Here is a 23,654-nt window from a genome sequence, read left to right as displayed (position 1 = left end):
ACCCACCTCCCAGTGTCGACCAGTGAACACTCGCCGCGGCGATACCAGCTCCCCACCCAGAAACTCCCATAAGCAAACCTAAAGCTATGCCACTTGAAACACAAACCTTTTTTTTCCATTGTTGGACAGAATTTGCCAGTCCTTTGTAACTGGCCTGAACTGCAGCCTGAACCCTGCTGCATTAATAATATAAAGAAAAGTGTAATTTCTGAAAGGACACAAGGAAGAAATAAAGGTGGCTGAGATAAAAATGTCCAGTTCTCAAAAGCAAGCTAAAGCTGGTCATCTTACTTGACTGTGAAGATCTGAAAGATGTTCTTGTCACAGAGACACTCACCTGATGAAAGGTCTTGTGTTGTCCAGGCAAATGCCTAATGAATTTCATTTAAAATCTGAAAATACACTCCAGTCACAACGCATGAAAACAGGTTAAATTAAAAATAAACAAAACCTTTCAGGTTTATTTTAGCACTCTGCTGTCATACAGAACGATCAGGGCTTCTTTACATATGCTTGAAGATGTACAATTTCATTTATACGGTGTTATTTCAGAGACTGACCAAGCCCCAGTTTGGCAGATTTTGACAGTGAATAGGAAAAAAGGGTGCATAGGGGAAATTCTGATGGATTATCTACTAGAGCCAAAGTATATCTCCTGCACACTTTTCTGTCCAATGTGTCTTTTCTCGGTTTTTATGCAAAGCCCTGAAAAACACAAGTCACATTTCTTAAGTAATGTTTTGAAGGTATCTACCTGGATTTTTGGGTCACGTTCGATTTACAAGGCACAACTAATTTTACAGCGTGTCGGGCATCAGCAGAGCAACTGAAATAAACCCTCTGCTTCCTTGCGAGTACCACGGGCATCTTCCATCTCCCACTCCAGGCAAGCTCACAGAGCGGTTTTACGACATGCTTGTTTTGTTGTTGTTTTTAAACTGCTTATTGAGAGAATTTTCCACCCATTCTTTCCATTAGTACCTTGGAAATACTCACATATTGTATTTCCCAAAAATTTTTATGCTCCCAGAAGTGTCCTACCATTTTATGCCGCCTGCTTGTTCACACAAAACTTTGCCTATAAACTCCGTAACACTAGCACCCATCATACCTATTAAGATTTTTCTAGTGCTATAAAGAAAAAGTCAACTTATGTTTTGAATGGGCTTCCTTCTCTTCCAACGAACAGAATCCACACATTTGCATTAATAAATTTCTATTTTCTGGCTCAAAAGAAATTGCAGTACAAAAAGCAGATGTGCATGTTGGATTCTTTCAAATTGAATTTCCAAAAGCTGAGCCTATTCTAGCTCCAGATCAAAGGCACTAAAACGCCATCTCCTCCCCCTTCCAGTATAATTACAGAGATTTCATTTCTTTTGTTACACTGAGCACAACAGGTAAATCTCAAAACCTGAAAAATAATGATCAGTTGCTGCTGCAGATCCAGTCCGTGCTGCGGTGCACCTCCGTGCCGCACCCCTGCTGCTTCGGCTACCCGCACCGGGGAGGGGAAATATCTGCTTTATTCCTGGAGATAGCTTTTCCTTCTGAGCTTCATGCCAAAGCTGCTGAGAGGAGCGTACTAGGTTACACGTTGTATTCTGGCAGGACTGGAGGAGGCTGGGGGCAGGGGAGAAGCAAAGCTTTTAACACCGATAAAATGCAAACTGGCAAGGGAGGGCAAGGGAGTCTTGCAAGGTCAGATGTTGTCAAAAAGTTATGAAAACGTAGCAGTTTTCCACATGCCTCTAAAGAAAGAAGTGCACAATCACAAAAGCACACAAGAGATATCCAAAGATAATATTTTTAAAGAAAAATACACCACCCCTCTTCTGCTGTTGTCCACAGTACTCGCTCAGAGACGGTATGGAGTGGTACAGCGGGCGCGAGGCCAGGGCACGTAAAACAGAAGAAATTTCAGGATATACACAAACCTACCCGGGTTGGTTTGTGTTTGTGACCAACCCACTAACCAGGACATTTATTCCAAATACCAACACATTTCTATTTTTAACTTCCGATAGTATCCGGTTCTAGTGCTGGCCATTAACACATCCCTATATTATTTTCTCTGTATGAGAGCTTCTGCATGTAATTCCTTTCACATCTGGCCTTTGCTCAGCTCAAGGCTTGCGACCAGCTTCATATTTGCCACTAGATCAAGTAGCCTTGCAACGTCCCCCCAACCTTCAGAAGGGACCCTCTGCAATCCCATCCTCCCTGCAGGAGGCAAACCTGCCTTTCCCCCTCTCTAAGCGAGGGAGTTCTCAAAGCCGATGCTCATGTTAGCTCGTCGCTGTGGCACCTTCTATACTCCTGTGTTATTCCTATGCCACATACAAATCTGTATGTGTTAATAATCGGTGAATCATCACTGAAGAAGGCAACCAAATAATGCAATAAACCAGCTCCACCCTTCCAATGCAACCATATGAGATAGATCATTATCTCTAATGAAAACCAATACAGACCTGGGTGCTTTGTGCACCCACACCTGCAGTCAGTGTCTCCAGCCCCGTTCCTCCACACCGTGCCAGCGGGCTGGCTGGGCAGCAGCCGAGCAACAGAGGATGAGGCACACGGCACGGACACCTCCCATCGAGCTGCTGAAGGAAGGTGGATAACCAATACAGAGCACTTGACTGTGCTGGGGTCTCTCGGATGGTTAATGACAGCCAGCAAGACAGAGGAGGAGCAGCAGGCTCACACTGTACTTAAAACCTGCAATTTAAGTGCCTTCAGTTAAATCTCTGAGCTCCCAATAACATAAAATCGCAAACTTAACACGGGAGACCAGTATTACCTACAGCCAGAATCTGGGCTTCTTGCACCTCATTACTGGGTTTTATTCAGTTCTGCCTTTGATTCTCCTGTTGACCTTGAGGAAGTCACAGCTTCTCTACCCTTAATTTAGCAAAATCCGCTCAGACCATTCCATCTGGACCAGCCTACATGGCCAACCCATGGGGAAAGCAACGCCTACACTCTCACCCTGACAGTACAGCAAGGAGACCTTCAGAGAGTCAAGCGGGGCTTTCCACTGTCATGGAGTGTATCTCTGCCTATTTCACCTAACCTACGTACGGGATGAGATAACATCAGCAAATAATATCTGTCTCACCAGCATGTTTGCGAGGCTTATTTCATGAATGCAAGCGCAATACTTTTCAGTCCTTAGATTTTTAATCTTGCTGGTATGCATGTACATCAAAGCGCCTGTGCACCAGGATAGGATATGTGGGCCAGGAAAATTTTCACAGCCAGCACATCCACCAAGGGACTCTGGGGCACAGGAAAAGATGAAGATGGGGGGGGAATTTACGAGAGGGGTGAAGGGAGAAGTTTGCAAATTAAAACACAAATGTGAGAGCACAAACAGAGCAGAAGATAGTGGCTGAATTTATTTAATTCTTCTAAATTCAGAGAGAGAGGAACAAGGAAGCATGAAAGGGAAAAGAGAGGATATGTTAAGGAAGGGCTGTGGAGAAAAGGCTTATTTCATGAATGCAAGCGCAATACTTTTCAGTCCTTAGATTTTTAATCTTGCTGGTATGCATGTACATCAAAGCGCCTGTGCACCAGGATAGGATATGTGGGCCAGGAAAATTTTCACAGCCAGCACATCCACCAAGGGACTCTGGGGCACAGGAAAAGAAATGAAGATGGGGGGAATTTACGAGAGGGGTGAAGGGAGAAGTTTGCAAATTAAAACACAAATGTGAGAGCACAAACAGAGCAGAAGATAGTGGCTGAATTTATTTAATTCTTCTAAATTCAGAGAGAGAGGAACAAGGAAGCATGAAAGGGAAAAGAGAGGATATGTTAAGGAAGGGCTGTGGAGAAAGTAGAAAAGAAGGAATGGGCTCCGTATTCCTTTGTCTTTTTTTTTTTCCTTCTCTTTTTCTAGTTCCTTCCTTTCTTAGTTTTCTGCTTTCCTGACTCTTCTGTCCTTCATTATCCTCTTTCCTGTTATTTTGCTTAAAACTGGCAAAAATTACAAACTGCACAGGCGTTAAAACTGGCCTGAATTCCAAATATAAGCCCAAATCTAGGCCAGAGGTATATTTGGCAAATACAAATCCTTGCCAGATTTACACAGCTCTAATAATAAGGTGACAAGAACCGTGCACAGGATTACGGATGTGGCCTCACTCATCCCTTATAAAGTGCCAAAATAGTTTCCTTTGACTTTTATTCAACCTTTGCTCATGAATCTCAGACCATTAGCTTCGGGGGGCGGAGGGGAGAAACCCCCAAAAGAAAAAACAAACCTGTTTTGTATTTGGGTGAAGGTTTAAATGCGCTGTTTTCCATCAGCCCTCAGATCTGTCTCTCTCCATTAAACAGCAACACGAGCCTACACAGAACACAGAAGGGCCTCACCTTGCAGCCCCGTTCAGCCTGAACAGGACACTACAACGAGAGCCTGCTCTTAGCTCTACCGACGAATTCCCGGATCGACTCCACGCCCCAGCCATGAAAGCAGAATCCGGGTTCCTATTCACTTTGGTGCTTAGCATTATTCCTCTTCTGTTGAACGCATCAGAGAAGCAGCAGGTTCACATTATCCTCTTTCCCTCCTTATTTGTCTCAGTAGCTGAATTAGAAAAGTCCTTTTTACATTTTTAAAACCTCCTAAGATCCCACATCACCCTTGTTCCTATCACGGGCCCACGGCTGGCTGCTCTCCATCTCTGGTCAGGAGAAGAGGGACATCCACTTTCCACTCCTTGACATCTGGAATAATCTCATGGATTCTCTCTGAACCACCAGCTTTTTTCAAACCACCAGCACATCTTTCCTTCCCTCCCCTTTTACTTTTACTCTCCCTCTACATTTAAGTAATTATTTTACTCTGCATTTTAAAATCTTGAAAGCATTAAAAAAAATAAACTATAGCAATAGAAACTCGCAAGCAGATTTTTATTACTACACAGAGCCATGTTCAAGTCAACGGGGCTCTGCACTGTGGCAAGACTCCTCCTGCACGGATCCAACTGCAGGACTGCGGCCAAAGCTGTATTTTATATTGCCTCTCTTTTAAGTGCAGCTTGCTCCCCTCAGTTTTGTATCATCAGCAAATCTCATTACATGATGGAAGAAATATGTGGACTCTTATGAGAGAACAAGTCTAGCTTCAAAGCCAAGTCCGTTCCCAACATGTTACAGGTGTGCACCACATGAGCAGGCACAGAAATTGCAACTGTTCAGGGTGTGATGACAGCTCCATATAATGTGATCAAAAACATTTCACATGTTAAAAAAAAATATCAAAGTTAGACAAAGAATAGTTCTGCCATACAAAGAGGTGAAACCTAGTCAAACAAAACACACTGAAAAGGACTGGCTATTTAAATGATCAAGTTAAACAAGACACAGCTCAGTCTGCCATGCTTCACTAGCATTTATAAGCCTACCAAACGGATCTTTACTATTGCCTCGCTAACCTGCCACTCCACCTGGCTTACCACCAGAAAGGGGGGGCAGGAAGGGAACTCCCCAGGTTGACCTAAAAACAAGCATATTCTGCGCATGTAAGCCAAGTACTCTGGAGGTGATAAAAGTCTCTTGCTCTGTTCTGCAGGAAAGCAGAAACAATTCAATAGTGAATTTCAGGTGAATTTTCAAAATGTAGTCAAGAGAACCTCAAAGATGCAAAGGCTGGAACTCCATTGCCTTGAATCCAACCACAACAAAAAGGCACAGAATATACTTTAAGATGGCTGTAACTTTGGGTGTGTTATACATATGGAAAATTTTGCTTATGGGTACAGAGACATGATTTTTGTATTAACAACAGAAGGCCAAAGTGCCTCTGTAACAAAACTCATCCTCAAGTGAACACCCATAAGTCTATCACACCAACGTAACCTGGGCATGCTCTGTAGAAAAAAGGACAAATTTTACATGTGACTTCTTCCTGTAGCCATTCATGCTTTGAAAGCTCCTGGTTTTCTGCAATTTCCATCGATAGAAAACTAGGATTATATTGAGTGGATTGAGGACGCTGACTAAACTGAGCAATAAGGACACTATTTGGTCACGACCAGGAGAGTAGCAGGAAGCTCTAGGAATTTAAACACAGACAAGTGGAGGGGTACAGGCAATAAGCTCAGTCTCTGGCTGCATTTGGGGGTTTCCATCCACAAAACAGGGATTATGAGAGAATTTATCACCTATTCAGAGATTCCTCTGCAATCCCTTGCATCTCAAGAGACGTTATTTCAGAGGTCGGTGGTGTAATAGAAGGCTACTGAAGCCAAAGCATATTCCCATCATCATAAGCAGGCATTACAAAGTATTATCCAAGTTACAGTGTATCTACGAGATATTTTACTATTCCAGCAGAAGTTGGGAGAAGATCTTTAAAAGGGAGATCTAGTTAAATTTAGTCAGAAGTTTCATGAGATCCGTCAGCCTATCTACCAAACTTACTTCCATTCCTGAGATACTAGCCTTCATCATCTCAGATGCTACCAGAGAGGATGGGTGGAGGTACCAGAAGGTGTGTCTCCTCAGGATGACCAGCAAAAACAAAGCATGTTTCCAGTTTGTAGGTCAAGGGAGGAAGATGAGATGAAGGCAGAACTGTCTCTCTACTGGAACCTTTGCCCTGCAGCTGCAAAGACGAGAAACCAGCAGAGAAAATCTGCCGGCAGCTGCATTTGGGAAGAGGGTAAGACTCCACTCAGGGAACAGAAGAAAGGGTTTGGGTTTGGTCTTCTGCAAAAGCTATCCAAAGTATTGGAGAGAAACTTCTGCCTGGGGGATGTGAAATTTTGTTTGATCTGGATTCTATTTCTAAAGTATTGCAAGGTTTTAAAAATAAAGTGTTTTGCTGAATCAGCTTGGTATCCAAATGTTAAAGATCTTTGCCAGATGGACAACCTAAGTTCAGTTTGCATTGTTTTTTTCACAATCCACCAAATATCGGTAAATTTTAATTGATGATCTTCTAATGTATACGCTGAGGAAGACCACAAGTCTTAAGTCCACAGGCCTGCAACAGCTTAGGTCTGTATTAAATATTCTACTGGTTACCTCCCTCAGTTTTCACGTTTGCCTGTTCAATGGAAATCAAGCATCTCATTTTGCGTCCAGCTTCAGTGCTACTGCCTGCCAGTCACTCAGACATCGTTCCTGTGAAGACAGCTAAACCTCATGAGTACAAGAAACTAATGAATCTGGACCGGGAAGAAGCACGAGAACCTTTGATATCAAATTTGTGAAAACAAAAATGCCTCTGAAGAAACATGAGACTCGAGGATGAGGCTGTCAAGACAACTAAGATAAAACTCCATTGTTGCATTGAACATTTAAGTTCAGTCATTCATAAAACCATGAAGTTCACTCAAGTTCATACACTGAAGACTGTGCCAGCAAGAGTATGATTCTTCTAAATCATTAAGAGGCTCAGAAAGAAGTGCATCACAACTTTGGATCTTAGTTCTTCATAGACCCAGGCCCAGACTGGCCAAGCGTCAACTCTGAACCTGAGGGTAAATGCAACAACAAAACAGAGGCCTATCTGCCCTGGTCTTCTATACTCCTACAGACCACTAAGACGAAAACATTCCAGATGTATGGCTTGAAGTATCTCACCTTCAAATGTGAACATCAAACCATGCAATATCAACCTTCCTGTCAGATGAAGAATGTGTTTATTCTGGCAGAACTAGAAGATAAAAGATTTGCTTTGAGGAGGCAGAACACACCACAGAGCAGAAACCATTTGGAAATGCTTCACCTTATGTTTGTTGATCTGATCCTTCCCCTCAAAGAAAATTTTCTCCTGTCCCAACTGAGCTATTGCTTATGGATGGCCCCAAGTTCAGTCTCCCTTCCATACAGGACTGTACACTTTGTGGAGACTGGACTCCTCATTGTAAAATATATTTTAAGTATTTAAAATTATTTTAAAATAACTAAAACAGTCACGCACAAAACTTGTTGATAAAGTCCTTATGGGACAAAGGCATTGTGCTGCTATGGTGAAACACAGAGCTCCCCTCATGGTCATCTCTGTGGACAGCTGAGGACACTAAGGAATGGAGGAGAGTTGGTTCGTTCTTTGTTTTTTCCCCCATGAACATGAAATAGTCCTTTCTCTTTTCTTGTTTAAGAATTCTGTGATGGCTCCTCTACAGAGTTTAATCCATCTACTGATGTTCTCACCCACCGTGTGATCACCCATTCTGGAATAATCCCTATTTCCTTCAATATTTCTTCCCTCTCTCCTGGGAAATTTATATCTGATTCTGGCATCTGTTCCCCATCCTCTTTTGTGAACACTGAGGCGAAAAATCCATTTATTTTTTAGCAGTGTCTACATCATCTGCCAATAAATTACCCTTTCCATCTCCAAGAGGTCCTAAAACCTACTTTACTGACCTCCTTTTCTTTATGCATTGCGATAATCTTTCATGATTATTTATCTTAACCTCATGTACAGTTGTTCCTTTCTTTCTCTCTTTGCTTTCAGATTATTATTTTTTAACATTGAACCTCATTCCACACGTTCTCTGAACTTGATGTTTTACATCTTATATGCTTGCCTTCCTTTCTTTTGCCATGCTTGTTCTTCTGTATTAGGATGTTAGTATGCTTTTCATCATATTATTTATTCTTAGCATAGCTGCGTAGAATATACTTGCTACGCTTCTTTTTCAGTAGGTACCAATTCCCCTTGATGTGTATTTACATGGCATCATCTTTCCATTCCCTGTGAAAACAGGTTCTAATACGCAAAGCTAAATGTGAGCTACACTCAGAACATGACAGCTGCTCTGACTGCACACCTCACCTTACTATCAGCAGGTAATTTAGTGCTTTAAAAACTATTACAAGTATTGTCCTGGCTTTAAGCCCACTTTAACGCTCAGTCAATAACAATTACGCTGAAGTTCCACTAATTTTCTTATGTTTCTTCTTTTTTTCTTTTTTGTTTTGCTAGTTGAAATAAAGAATGATTAAACAGATTACAGCCATTGGGCCAACTTCTATTGACGCCTGCAAACTTCTCCATGTAATAGTTCATAAAACAAGCTCCCTCTTCAGATTTTCAGCTACCTTCTGGATGCTGCTCTGCATACCATGGGAGATTTGTAATCTCAGCCAATTGCAAATCCAGGTCAAAACTGGCTTTGGAATCAATACGCTGGCTATGAGATTTACATTGAAGTTAAAATTTAGGAAGGAAAAAAAATATTCTCTTAGAAGGTGTATTTGGAAAAACAAAATTTGCTGGCAGTGTGAACCAGAATCCGGCATCTTCAGTTCTAGTGACATATAAAAATGAAAATACAAATAGTAGAAAGGATATGAACATGTTGATATAGATATCATAATTAAAAGGTATTTAAACAGCAAATTAAAAATGCTTGCAACTAAATTCTTGCTGATCTGTTTACATAGCTTCCTCATCCAAGAATTAATCAAAACTGCTTTTTCTGGATAATTCACACACACAGATCTATATATACACACACACACACACACAATGCCACTCTTCTTAATATTTGATTGTTGGCCTAATTTCTTCTTTATCACATTTAGTCAGCATGTTTGCTTCCCAGAATATCCCTCTCCATCACTTCTCATTCTGTATTCTTTTTAGAACTATTGAATATGCTTAAGACCACAATCACACAGTAAAAGTTTGCAGAATAAAGAAATGTATCGGAGTACTCTGATTTTAGTTAAAAAGAAATATAATCTAATTAAAATACTGATGGTTCCTGTTAAATGCATGCTCCGTATCTTTTGTATTTCACATGGTACGAGGATCAAAGCATGGACCTAGTATACCATCAGCCTTGTATAGTGTGAGAACTGGTGCTGTCCTTAATTCAGACCATATGGTAAGATGTATCTATTGGCATGATGCTGTAGAGAATTACTGTACCCTCCTGTCATACCCTTTTTATCATTTTCATTGGAACTGTTTTATATTTGATTTTGTATATTCTGTGCATCTGACCAAATGTGCTAAATCCAGAGCAGTACTAGAGGCTGAAGGCTGGGGACAAGAATAGAGAAGTCCTTACAGAAACTGTCAGAAGCAGTCTCGAGAAAAAGAATTAAAAATTTAGCTACAAAAATAAAAATGATTGCTTGCTTCAAGACTATCACGTCTTCCTACAGAAAGCAATGATAAATTTCTCTCCTGGACACAAGAGAAGAGCCTTGGAAGAAATCTGTTACAGAAGTGCAGACGGCAGTTAGTTTTGACCAACAATGCGCAGCCAAAGCTCTGCCTGTGGCCGAGCTTGAATGTAGTCTGGCATCAGGGCCCAGCCACCTCTGAGCCCCGACAGTTGCAGCTTTACCTATTTTTTGTAGGAGAATACACCACGACCTAACAAAATAAGTTGATCTTATTTAGCTAACGCCTTACTCGACTCAACATCTCTATACACGGTGAAGTTCAGACTTAAGGTACATACAGGCTCAAAACAATTATTAATTATCCAGCTAACTCGGCATTGTTTTTACACATTCTGTGCCTTAACTAGAGAGCATAACAAAACCATTGTTTTTGCCTGTTTAACGGACCATGACTGGAGCAGCTATGTAAATGACCTAGTAATTCAACAAATTTGTTTTGTTTCGCAGATTTTCCCACATGTATACTTTCCAGCTGTAATGCAAATCTATTCCACATCCAGGCCAGTCGCGTCCCCCAGAAGCACGCCACTACCTTTAGGTGTGTGCTCACCGATTATGTGACTGCAAACAACTCGGGAAAACGGGAAGATTGTAACTAATTCACAAACCCAGTTTTTTTGGTGGTGGTTGGTTTTTTGGGTGGGTTTTTTTTGTTGTTGTTTTGTTTTTAAAATGCCTATCAATGGTTTTCCCGGGAGGGTAAGGTTTTCTAGAAATTGAATTTTTTCCTCTCTATGAATATTTTAAGGAAGTCACTTATAGGTTCCTTTTAATGCTCAAACAGGTGTGAGCTCAAATTCCCTCTGCCACTAATACCAGCTCAGCTGGAGAACAGCAGCAAATGCTTATTTGAAAGCCAAACTGTGTTCATCTATATAAAGGGTAGAAGCTCATTAACCATTAAAGTGCCTTCTGGATGTTACTTTAAAAGCTGTTTCTCTATTAATGTGCTTGCAATGCAGAAAAATGCAGTGTCTCAAGCAGATAAAACCAGAGCCTTGGAGCCCAGCCGAACCTGTGTAGCTCTGTACCGTTTGTGCTTCGGTTCGGTGAAGCCGGATGGAGTGTTCCGAGCCAGCCCTGCAGCCTGCTGCACCAGGAGCAGCAATTACCCAACGCCTGCACACGCTCCATGGTTTTAACTCAGCGACTCCACGCTGCACGACCCGATTCCCACTCCAGGGCCACCCCAACGGCAGGCTTGAAAGCCTCCAGGTCTGCAGAAGGTCACTGCAGAAGAGAGGGATGGATTATTAGCAGGAGGATGTTCTTTTCTGCCTACAGGGAGGATAACTTCAGGCAATATTTTGCAAACTTACAGTTTGTACTCCAAATACAGATCAAATACGTTTGCAGTTCAATGCAAATTTTTCACACAGCTTAGTCTACGCCATGCTACGCAGAACACAACTGTCGCACAAAATAACTTATTAGAAATGCTTGGACTTGTTTAAGAACAAAATACAATGGAATGTAAACTTCACTGAAAACTATGTAGTACAAAATAATATTTCAATTCTTTGCTCAGTATGCAGACATTAATTGCCACAGTCTACAGTTTCTATTTATACATCTGCTGCTCGTTCCCCAAATAAATGGAAATGTCCTTGTAATTTCTTTTCTTCAGGACTGTACGAGAGGCTGGGGTTGAATGCTGAAGCTCAGAACCCTGACTGGCAGCGCTTGCAAAATATATAAACTCTTGATTGAGAACTGTAACATATTTATATCTACATCTACAAAATGCTTTTCAGCACAGATTTTTTTCTGTTAATTTTGTTCACAGGCAAGCGAGACGAGAAGCAGCAGGCATATTCCACGACAAGAAGGGATACGTGAGCCAGTGTCTTCTACAAAGCATTTTTAAGGCATCTTTCAAGGCCCCAGTTGACAGTAAATCGTGTGATTTTCATTGTGGTTATCTTAGAAAGCTAAAGCGCTACATCTAAGCTCCTCGGGTCTCAGCCTTGACACCCTGCATAGTTAAACTCAAACTGTTGCTCAGGGTTATCCAGAAGCGCTTCTACTTTGTCGTGCAGAAACCACTAAAACTAATCCAGAAAAAAAGGCTAGAAGAAATCCTGTCCAGCTGTTCCTGGGTAAGGGGAGGACGGAACACGGAGCTTTAACTTACACGTAAAACTTTAGATACACATCCATTAAAGAGCAGAATAGACCATGTCTGAAATCAGTTGCTGTTTTGTAATTCAGTTCTTGGAGATGCATTTACAGTGCCCTGCTCTCAGAATATGCAAGTGGGCACTTTTTTTTCCCAAATTAGCACTGTTTTTAAAGTTTGGAGACATCAAAAAAGAGACATTTTGGTTGGTGAAACAATTCTAGATTTGGCAAAAAAACTCAACAGGTTACTCTTCCTGCATTTAGGTTGAATACCGTGTCTCAGATCTTCCCTTCTGTACTCACATGGGGATGGGAAGAACAAAATGGTTGGTGGGCATGTATATCCATACAGCTTTCACCAGAGTGGTTGTAAGAGGAGTTAAGTGAGTTTAGAAGTGAATAAAAACATAGAACCAAAAAACCTGAGATGCCAGATGCAGATTTGGAGGCATGACATGCCAAACAAGCCAAATAGCTCAAACTTGGCAGCTGAATTCAGGTTTTCAGACCTTTCTCTAAACAGCCCCGAAGCTTCCCCTCCCACCCCCCCAAGCCAGAGAGCACTGCAGCCGTGGGAAGCAGTTCTGCACGGCGGGACCTGTCTTCTCCAGGTCATAGCTGGTATGTATAGAATAGCAACGCTGCTTGCAGCCCCAGCACGTTTTCCATCCACGACCACAGGACCTTCTTGTAGTCCAGCCACACCACACTCCAGTTTCGTCTGGGGATGTGGCAGTCATCATGCTTTAAGGAACCGGGATACCAGTACCTATCCCCTCCCCAGCAGTACTGCAGCTGGATCCCTGCTGCATCCACCCCAAACTGCCTCATTTCTGAGAATGGAAATGAGTATGGTTTTTTCCCCATTTCCCCATTTTCCACCTGGCTGGGGAGTACCTGGGTGCTCAGCAGTTGGGAGGGCACTCGATGAGATAACGCTCTCCCCCTTTGGAAGTGCTCGCCTGTCATGCATCATCCAGTCAGTGACTTCTCCTAAAACTGCAGGCGCCGGGTCGTGTCAGCTGCACGAATGTAAAATACTTTAAATGAAAACTGGAGTCTGGGATTTCCAGTTCTTTGGCCTTCCAGTTCTGAAGGCCTTTCCTGACTTTTAGTTGCTACAGTCAGATTTTCTGTTGTTAAAGCTCATCTTAGTTAAAGCTACAGCTAGTCAGACAGTCAGATTTTTCTGGAAAACATAGTTCTGCTTGCGATTCCTGAAAATTCACCTTTGACTGCTTTTTAAAAAAGTTGTCACATGTTTATTTCTGTATGTCACACAGAATTTATTTTTTTCCAAATATAATAGCCGTTTCTGTGTTTTCTATTCACCATAAGTTGCCAGGCTCCTTCAATACTTCATTGCCCTGAAAAGGCTTTAGGAAACAATAAGAAAAAAGCAGACACCACTAAGATAAGCGAGTGGCTACTGAGTGTGTGTTCCCATAATGTGGATGACCCACACGAAGCATTACAACCGCGATTTCCCCAAGTGGTGGCATCTTTGGGCACCACTGAACGCAAGAAATGAGAGACCATCAAACCCTTTTGCATTTCAAATTTACAACTGAAAGTTACTGGACAGTTTTTGACATTTCCCTCATGGTTCCACACGTACCTTCACTCCTCCAGCTGCAAAACGGGAACCAAAGCCACCTGACATAACAGAGGTGGTGTGAAAAAGAATTAATGTTCGTGATGTGCCAGACGCTAACTGAGAAAACCAAAAATCTGCCAGGATGAAATGTAATCTCATTTTAGGAAATGTTGAAATCATTCCTGCAGAAGGTTAAAAAAATAATAATCAGGCTGAGTCAGATACACAGCATGGAAAATTTCATCCCAAATGTTTATAGTTTAGCAATTGAAAGCAAGGCCTTATAATGCCGTGTTGGGTACACTTAACTAATCTGCAAAAATTCCAGTTCTACTTATAACAACAGTAACAGAATCAAAGCTGTACGGATTAAAAGCAAATGCCACAGCAATATTCGTACAGAGACAAGTACTATCATAGCATTAAAAATAATATTAAAAATTGGCATGTATACAGAGTACCCAAGGAACTCGGGATGTTTTCCGGACAGTAATTCATCACATCTCACAATATCCCTGCAAAATATATAGCGTGCGTTCTTCAGACAGATAAATAGGAAGGCACATTTGAGCACAAAGACGTTAACAACTTGCCAAGAGTGTGCCGCAGATTGGCAGCCGAGCCGGGCTCCCCAGGAACCCCGGGCACGAGCCCTGCCTCCCGGCACGGCGGGCAGCCCGTGCCGCCCCAGCCCCCCCGGTACCGTGCTGGCACCAGCACCGCTCAGTCACTCCAACTGTGAGAAAACGCCACCTTCTCCGAAATAACAATGCTGAGAGGAAAATTATGACTTGGGAGATTTTTAAAAGGAAAAGGGAAGAAACCAGAGGGGAAAATATTTATTTTGCGATACAAGTGCCAGTCTCTGGCAAACACACGCGCCAACCCTCCCAAAAGCACGTCAGGCAAGCGATCGTGTAAGAGCACAACCCAAAGCAGTGCAGCACTGATCGAAAGCAGACAACCGGGAGGGAAGTAAGAGTAAGTCATTGTATCTGCTCTTCATTTTGTGTTTAGCAATAGAAAGAGAAAGTAAACACAAGCAAATATTTTGTCTTCACATACTAGATCACTGACCAACTCCTACAACTATTAAGAGATCTACATTCAGTGACCTTACGTCCTTTTAGAGAGTCTCAAAGCAATATCAGAAATTAAATACTGTCTTCTAGTTGGTCGTGTAGGAACTTTTTCAAAAGGATATATAAAAACACTACTGTGAACACCAGAAATATTACATGCGGAGAGGAGGAGTACACAAACTAGCCGTGCAACAAAGTAAGAGAAGTGCTTTTGATCTTTTCTATTCCCATTTTTCCTACATTCAACAAACTGGGTTAAATCAGCTTTGTAAACCCCAGGGAAAGTTTTCTCCAGCAGCAAGTTTCTCCCTACCAACACACACCCTCCACTGTGACTGCCTGTCCGGCGGAGGGCGGCCGGTGACCGAAAGCATTCACAACGCTTCACCTTGTGCGACGTGCCAGGTTACATTCAGGGTGGTTAGAGCACTTTGAAGCAACACAAACCTAAATATTCCTGGTAGGCAAACCGAGGAGAGGAACTGAATTATAATGAACCAGCAGCTGTCACAATATGACCACAGTAACCAAATCAAAATATCAACCACTAACCCAGATGAGATTCAAAGGTCACCACATAAGCCAGCAGCTTTCTTCAGCAGCGCCTGAAACCTCAATCTAATCCTTGCAGTGAAATGCTCCATTAAGCTACAGGGGGCTTAGGAGCAAGTTACTGTGCATTGGTAAATGATTTAATGTGCTAGCAAGATATCCCAAGTAGTAGGATAAGAAACGTTCCCAAAGAGCACAACTGGAAGCGGGAGAGGCGATGAGAAGCAACAGCCAATGCGTCATACCCATCCCAGCTATCTGCCCATGCACATTTCATTGCCGGGCCAAATAACTACTCTTCAGATACTCTTAAGAAAACACAAAATACCTAGCAGGGTGGTGGGACTCCAGACATGCACAAAGCAAGCTGTGTTTGAATACATGCGAGCAGCAGTTTGAGAAGCTGAGTAACGCATGCAGCTCTGCGACTTCTCTCTGCTCCTCCCCACAGGGCTGGCTCCAAAGCCTAACGCACAGGCTCCCTGCTAGATGCTGGACACGTAAAAATGTGTTTTAAAAACAAATATCTGAAAAATAAAATACAATATAAGCCCTCATTTAAGCACAGCCTGTCTGCAAACATTTGTGGTTCACAGGTATGGGGTCAGTAATACCTATTCCCAGTAACAACAAAGCCCTTCTTGCCTGGAAAACCACCTCAAATCAGGAGCAACTCCATTCGAGTCAACAGTATACACCGGTATAAAACCAGTTCAAGTTGTATGATCATCAGGCTCTTTATCAGTTGTCAAGAGAAAGAGGAGCATGGAAAGAAAGCTACAGTGTGGCTCTGCAGGTGCCAGCTGCGTAACACCAGAGTTTACGGGGACCTTTCCCTGGGGGAGTTCGAAGACCTGCCAGGAAAAGGGAAATGATAAAATACATCTGGAGTAACAGGAGTCGGGAGCTGGCAGTCCGGGCGGCCTCCGTCTGAGTAAACAGCACTGCGCATTGTTCATCACCACAATACTTAGATTTCTCCTAAAAATCACAAATACAGACGTGACCAGCGCAGACTGACAGCGGTCTTTGTTAGGGCGATGCTTCACACACGCAGTCCTCCACAGCAGCGGTGTTAGCAACCGCAGCGCCTGTCCCGCTGCCGGTTAAGGGCTTCCATTCCCACACGGCACAGAAACAGACCTCCCGGCCAAGGCCCTCAGACGTGTTTGAGCGGGAGGGAAGTGTGCACGCATCCCAGCAGCTATCCCTCCTCCTCCAGCACTAACACCCCGCGCCCAGGAGCGGAGCAAAACTGGGGAGTGAAGGGCTGCCCCAACAGGACAAGTTAAGAAGAGTACACTCTAATTATCAGAGAATTATGCTAAAGCACGGTTGCAAAATGCCGTGGGTTGTGGGAGGCAGCTGACGGCCCCGGCAGCACGCACGCGTTAGTGCGCAATAGCACACTTGTCAAAAGCCGTTAGTCACTTGCCATACGCTTGCACATGCATTAATCTGCGTGTGCAGGAACGTCACTGGTCTTATTTCCAGTTGAAGTTACCAAATCTCATAAAAACCAAAAAGTGTCAGGGCACTTCAGGACCACGCGCTGTGAGGACGCTGCCACGCTGCCTGGCTCACGCCCACGGCTGGAGCAGACACCTCCAGTTCAGGTCTGCAGAGCCACGACTGGGTTAGCAGTGGCTGTGCAAACCCCTCTGATGGTGACAAGCGGGACCTTCTAGAAACATCAGGGTTTCCAAAGTTCCTAATCAGTTTTACATGGCTTAATTCTTTAACCAGGTGCCTCTGAACATGCTTTTATAAAACAACTATTTCTTAAGCCAAGTGAAACCAGTATTTTCACTAAGATTGGCAAAAACAATCAGAAGCAGGAATGAGATTCTTCTGTACCCCTCTGATGGTGACAAGCGGGACCTTCTAGAAACATCAGGGTTTCCAAAGTTCCTAATCAGTTTTACATGGCTTAATTCTTTAACCAGGTGCCTCTGAACATGCTTTTATAAAACAACTATTTCTTAAGCCAAGTGAAACCAGTATTTTCACTAAGATTGGCAAAAACAATCAGAAGCAGGAATGAGATTCTTCTGTAACCCAAGGGCAGGCAGGAGAGAGAGAGAGAGACTAGTTCTAAAGACATGCTTTTATAAAACAACTATTTCTTAAGCCAAGTGAAACCAGTATTTTCACTAAGATTGGCAAAAACAATCAGAAGCAGGAATGAGATTCTTCTGTAACCCAAGGGCAGGCAGGAGAGAGAGAGAGAGACTTTTAAGTTCTAAAGACTCAAATTAAAGGTTAAACTTGAAAGCACCATGCAGCCCAGCGGGTTTCACAGAAGTGTGTGGCTACTTGCGAAGTGTCTCTGCGCACTACCTAAGCCCCATGGCTTGAGTTAAGAAGGGAGTGTTGAAATTTCCATGCTTTTTTTGGCTTATACTAGACCCTTTAAAACTGTTGTAACCATGTTTTGTACGTGAATACATCGAAATGACTACAAGCTCCAACATTGTCCCATATGTTAAACAACTCACATATTTCCCAATATTAAAAGACAAGGCATATTTTAGGGACTTATATTAGAGCTGAAGAATGATATATCGCAGTTACAGGTCCATGTTTTTTTTGGCTCGCATTCAATCCTTTAAAGCAAAGCATTTGGTTAGTTCATTGACAACTGCAGAAGAAGGGTGTGATCTTGGCCAAGCATAAGCATTACTAATATTTTTACATCATTTATTTACTTTAACCAAACTCATTTATCAACCATAATTAAAGAAAGTAGCTATCATTCACTTACAAATAATTATAGCCTCTCTGCATACTGCTACGGTGTTTGCTGCTAAGCTAAATGATTATTCAGGGGTGTCAAAACTTTCTATCATGGGGTGTGGGGTGGGAGGAGGGTCCTTGCCAAACGCCCCGGGCAAAATCTCACTCCTCTAAAGCAGAATAGGCTGCAACTACCCTCGCCTGAAATCCAGGAGTTTGCAGCTCACAGGTCCCAGCAGGCAGCGATCCATCATGCTCCAAAACAAACAATGGCTTCAGTGTCCCTCACCAGTTATTTATCTGTTCCCTTTTGTGAACATATATTTATCATATTTTCAGAAATGCTTTTCTACTTTAAAAGTCCTGTTCAGAGCACATCCTTATTTTCTCTGCCAACTGGTCACTTCTTTGAAAAGGAAAGGCTGAGCCTGAGGAAACAACCATTTCCCTCTTTCAGCAAATATTGCAGTTACTGCATCAAAAGTCATATCCCTCTCACAGCAAGAAAACACAGTCTGTTCAATAAACATCATCGGTGTACATTTTTGAAATTGCATGATAGCTTAAAAAATAAAAAAAAACCACCCATGTTCCCACCCGTATGCCAAGTACAATCAACCCCAAAAATGAGGATGAGGGATTTAAGCCCTCAGAATTTTATTTCTGGTTCGCTTATTCTACTTTCAACAACACGGTCAAGTTAGGAAATTTGATTTCTTACTTTGTATTCTGGAATTGACAAAGGGAGGAGAGAGATTGTCATGCGACCCAAGGTCTCTGCTCGCCATATGATCATAGTGAGTCCCATCTCCATAGTTCTGTTAACAAATCGGGAAAAAACACAATTTTACAAGTTTAAACGGCATTTTTCAAAACCTACACATCCATATTTCCCTTCTAAGTTTTAAGCCACCAGTAAGAAATATTGTTCCCTTTATTGTTTTCCCCTATTGATTCTGCTGGAAGTGATGTGTTCCAGAACATTTTTAAAGCTGTTTCAAATTTTTATTTCATTAGTAATTGACTTTGGTTTGCTGTGTGGATAATCCTGAATGGGTGACTGAGATGAGGTTCCTGGAATTTCGTGCTGTGCAATTCAGCATAAAGCCCCCTCTTTAGCATAGAAGTCATCTTGCCCATAACATATGCAAGAACAGCAAAGAAATAATTCTTAACATTTTGGTTTTTAAATCTATTTTTACATAGAAATTTGCCACCTTAATCACCTCACTGCTATATACATGCACTGGACTATAAAAATAAATTAGAGTTTTTTTCACAGTGGGTATGGAAAGTTACTTCTCACTGAAAAAATAACCCTGCATAGCACTCATCCTTTGTGCGTGCAGTTCTGTGCATGGCTAGCAAGCGGCAGAGACCCCCTCCTGCCCAGCACGCCGTGCTGCCCTGTTACCCCTCAGTACTCCTCTGGGGATCAACAGCATCAGACGCTACCCACAGAGTCAAGGACGTATAAAAACCTTGCCAGGATCGGGCCCCTAATTTTTGAAACAGTCTTGGTGTAACCTTCTGCTGTCGGTCACTCGATCAGCAAAATCCTAAATTTAACTACAGATATTGGCCAAGCGCAGCAGTTATGTAATGTTTTGTTTCCTCGGCTCAGAAGAACGCGCGAGAAACTAATTCTCCCAATGTGGAAATACCATCATCATTTTACAAAGAAGGAAAGAGAGAGAGAGGTCAGGCTGTCTGCAGAACAACACTGCAAGTTAATGCACAGTCTTGATTGAAACCCCAGAATTCTTCCCAGGCTCGTGCTCTTTTCTTTATATCTCAAAACTTAATTGTACACTCACATTCAAGTTTTTGCATGCATAAATAATTGTGTGTGCAAATTTAGAATTTACTTTTCAAAACATTTTTCCCTCGGAAGCAATACAAGTGTCAAGTAAAAAAAAGGGATAAAAATAAAACTGACAGATGTGAGCAGTAATGACGTAATGGATGCTAAGCAGGATGGAATAAGAAAAGGTGTTGGGCTTCCCTCCCTCGGTGGCAGGGCCGGGGTCCCCCCCGCCATGCCATAAATGGGGGACCCCCCTCGGCTGCCCACGGTGTGGTGCAGCGCTGCAGACGTCCACTTAAAACCTCAGCTGGCGTAAGGTCCGCCGAGGGCAGGACCTGCCCCAAGGGGAAAGGACAGACCGAGGATGAACAGGGCAACCGCATTTCTCCTTGCCAGACAGACACTCGAGGGCACGGAGCTCCCGGCAGCGCTGCTCGCGAGCCCTGATCCTTCACGTTAATTAGAAAACAATTAAAAAGCAATTTAAACAAACTGTTTAAATAAGGGCATAAGTAAGAGCGAAGCCACTTTTTGCCCAAGATAAGTGTACTTCATGCATTTGCAGGAAGTAAACAGAAATAATCATCTTGGTACTGAAGCACAAGCCGTGCCCAGCCCCGAGGACAGGCAAAGCCGCGATGCTCCGGCTGGGGCGCGGGGCGGCTCGCGAGGACCATCAGCAGGGCTGCCAGCACCGTGCTGCTCGGAAGCAGCAGCGGCTCGGGGCGAACCGCACAGCTGCTCTGCTGGAAATAGCACTTCTTCCCTACCAAAGTAACCGGCGTCCCGATCCTGAGGTGTCTAAAGAATTTGGATAATCGTCCACAGCCACGATCGAAATGACTGAGTCCAGCTGTCTTGCAAATCTCAGCAAATGCTGAGTATTGCCGTGCCAGATAGTGGCTCGGTGTCTGCGTTCCCCGCAGGGGGATCCCACTCTTACATGGGGAGCACAGGAGATGTCCGTGCCCCATCCTCAGCAGTGCCCGGAGCAGAGGTGGGCAGGTGGCTGGCAGCCAGGCTACCTGCCCCGGAGCTCGGATGGTGCCAGCAGTCAGGGGGACGTGCTGAAACACCCGGCTGCCAGCCCCTGCCCGAGGAGAAGGCTTTGGAACCCCCTCACCAGAGGCACGGAGCAGCTGAGGCGCACTGTGGGAAGGGCAGGGGCACAGCTGCAGGTGGGCAGCCCTGGCGTGGTGGGACAGACCTGGCGGCCCCTCTCCAGCTTCGCTGCCCTGAGCTCGGGCCCTGGGGTGGCCAGCAAGCCCCAGCACGGGGACGAGCGCTGCCCACGGCAGGGGCGCTGGCCCTCTCCTCAGGTTTGGCGACACCCGCAATCCCTAAAAATCCAACTGCAGAAAATGAAACATTCAGCAACAACATTTCTGCTCCACCTGCACTCTGGGTGGTAGTTGATAGGGCCTAGCAAGAAAAAAAAATGGTTAATTAATATTCTCGCTACCTGTTAGAAGTAGCAGAGCAGGTGCCAAATTCAATCATAGGATCAGGTTTGAATGTTAAAAAAAAGGGCAATTTTAAAGAGAAGACAGGCTACAGCCAACTTTGCATGCCCATTTTTCTATGCAATCAGGTGTAAAACTCATATTTAAGATTGTAAATTTACATATGCAGGAAGTCTGGTTTGGGGAAAAAGATTAGATATACTTACCCTGGATGGACTAGGATGTCCTGTATTCCCCCAGGACCCTGAGCTAGTTCTGTCTTCTACATCTAGGGACAAAAAAGTTCTTTAGGCTTTATTGCAATAATTCTTTCCTTTTGTATAGGCACTTTTAAATTAATGTTTCAAATTAATCTCCTGTTGCCTTTAATTAAGAATCAGGCACAGGGCTACTACGATGGTAGTGGCTTCTGACCCACTGCTTAAATTAACTCATTTAAATTCACAGCAGAAATGAACCGGACCCTCAGGAACCTGAGGTTTGAACATAAAAATTACTTCAGCGGCTCAGTGTTTCTCGACACTTTAAAAAGTGACTGCACTGTACCAGTTAAAATCCTATCAAAATCTCCAGCACAAAAACAGGTATTGTCAAACAGTAAAAAGAAAACATAAAACAGACAAAACCTAGAAGTTAAAGTAAGGCATGTTTGGGGTAAATGTACCTCTCGCCACCTCACCTAGGCTTCTACTGCAGAAAAGCATTTACGCAAGTATTTGTATCTCAAGAAGAGAAAAGCACATTCCTAAAGCCAAGCACAGAGGGGGTATTTCTGTCTTTTCCTCTATCGTTTGGCAGAAAATTCACTGTAACCATTGGGTGGGAGACACTCCAGTAGTTTCAGACAGCCCATTTCAGGGTGTTTTTAATCATTTTCCCCCTCCGTTTGAGAGGGTATCTCTAGGAATAACACATCCCATCGCACATGTGCTAGGACGTGGTGAACCCCGTGCCATTTAGGGTACAGACCAAAGAACCAGGACTCCTACAAGTTCCTCTTAACTTTGCGACAAAACACAGGAATGTCTCAGCCTGCCATTTTCTTGTGTGCATTTTATCTGTGCAGCGAAGGGACAGCTTGGTAGTCGCCCCAGGAAGGAGAGGTGAGCTTTGCTAGTCAGCCACTGCAGCGTGCTTCCAGATCACTGGATACAAGAGGCTAGCTAGACCGCAACACTACATCTTCCTTGACAAAAATCAGGTCGTAGACACGTTTTGCATATGAACGCTCTCCACGTTTCACAATTCCCAGTATTTCTTCTCTGACGCAACTATTTTTATTCCACTTTCCCCAAGTCTTTCCCAGTATTGTCCATTAACCCAGTTTATTGTTGTTAAAACTTCCTTGTAACACTGAATGTTCTTTCAAATGCGGAGCCTAAAAAAAAAAACCAACCCAAAAAAGACTCACACAGTAACTTCTTCCAAAGACACCCCAATGGCAGGGGGCTGTCCCTCTCGGGTACCCTAAGCAGTGACGTGCACCTCCGGGCTGGCCACGCTACTTCCAAGGTTGCGCCAAGCCCAGGAACTCAACTCCGCTGACACTGAAAGCAGAAGACCCTCTGCAGTGCACTCAAGTATGCTGGGATACACTTGCACAACCGCTGCCATCACAAAACCTTTACTAAAACGAGTTGGGAGTCTCCTGAGACTTTCCACTTGGCTAAAAACTTAATGGCTAAACATAACACCGGTTCAGCGAGGCACTTGCGCACAGGTTTAATGGAAGCCTGTGAATAATTCCACCGAAATCATAGTTCACTCCCCTGTTAATTCAAGTAAATGAGATCACTCGTGCTTAACATTAAGCACATCCTTTAGTACATCAATGGACTGGACCATACTGCTTAAATCCATTACTTTTTTACTTACAGTATGTTAAATATCAGGAAATGTGATTGACATTGATCTATAACAGTATTATTGCACATTTCAGTGCTATTTTCCAACTTACTCCTGTGTGCCCACTAGCATCCTAATGAAATAATAATATTGCTTGCCTTTTGCCATGCACAAACAGTAGCTTTAATCTAATTGGAAAAAAAATACGTATTTGGTCTTGCTGGCTAGAGAAACTTTCTCAGAGTGCTGCCAAAGACTAGGCACATGAGCAGCTCCATTTC

At 43.2% G+C, this 23,654-nt stretch overlaps 1 protein-coding gene across 1 annotated transcript in view; it reads right to left on the bottom strand.

Annotated features, from left to right (window-relative positions):
• The window catches only part of TCF4 (transcription factor 4), a 252,246-nt gene that overhangs the window by 148,420 nt on the left and 80,172 nt on the right, over positions 1-23,654 (bottom strand). The window contains exon 5 of the mRNA XM_019470871.1: positions 18,980-19,076. Coding sequence (XP_019326416.1) covers positions 18,980-19,076 — 97 coding nt within the window. The remainder of the gene's footprint in view (positions 1-18,979; positions 19,077-23,654) is intronic.

Source organism: Aptenodytes forsteri, unplaced genomic scaffold (genome assembly GCF_000699145.1).
Source record: "Aptenodytes forsteri isolate BGI_AS27 unplaced genomic scaffold, ASM69914v1 Scaffold112, whole genome shotgun sequence".
NCBI lineage: Eukaryota > Metazoa > Chordata > Aves > Sphenisciformes > Spheniscidae > Aptenodytes > Aptenodytes forsteri.
The sequence above is the reverse complement of the archived record's forward strand: the minus strand, read 5'-3'. Positions and strand labels throughout refer to the sequence as shown.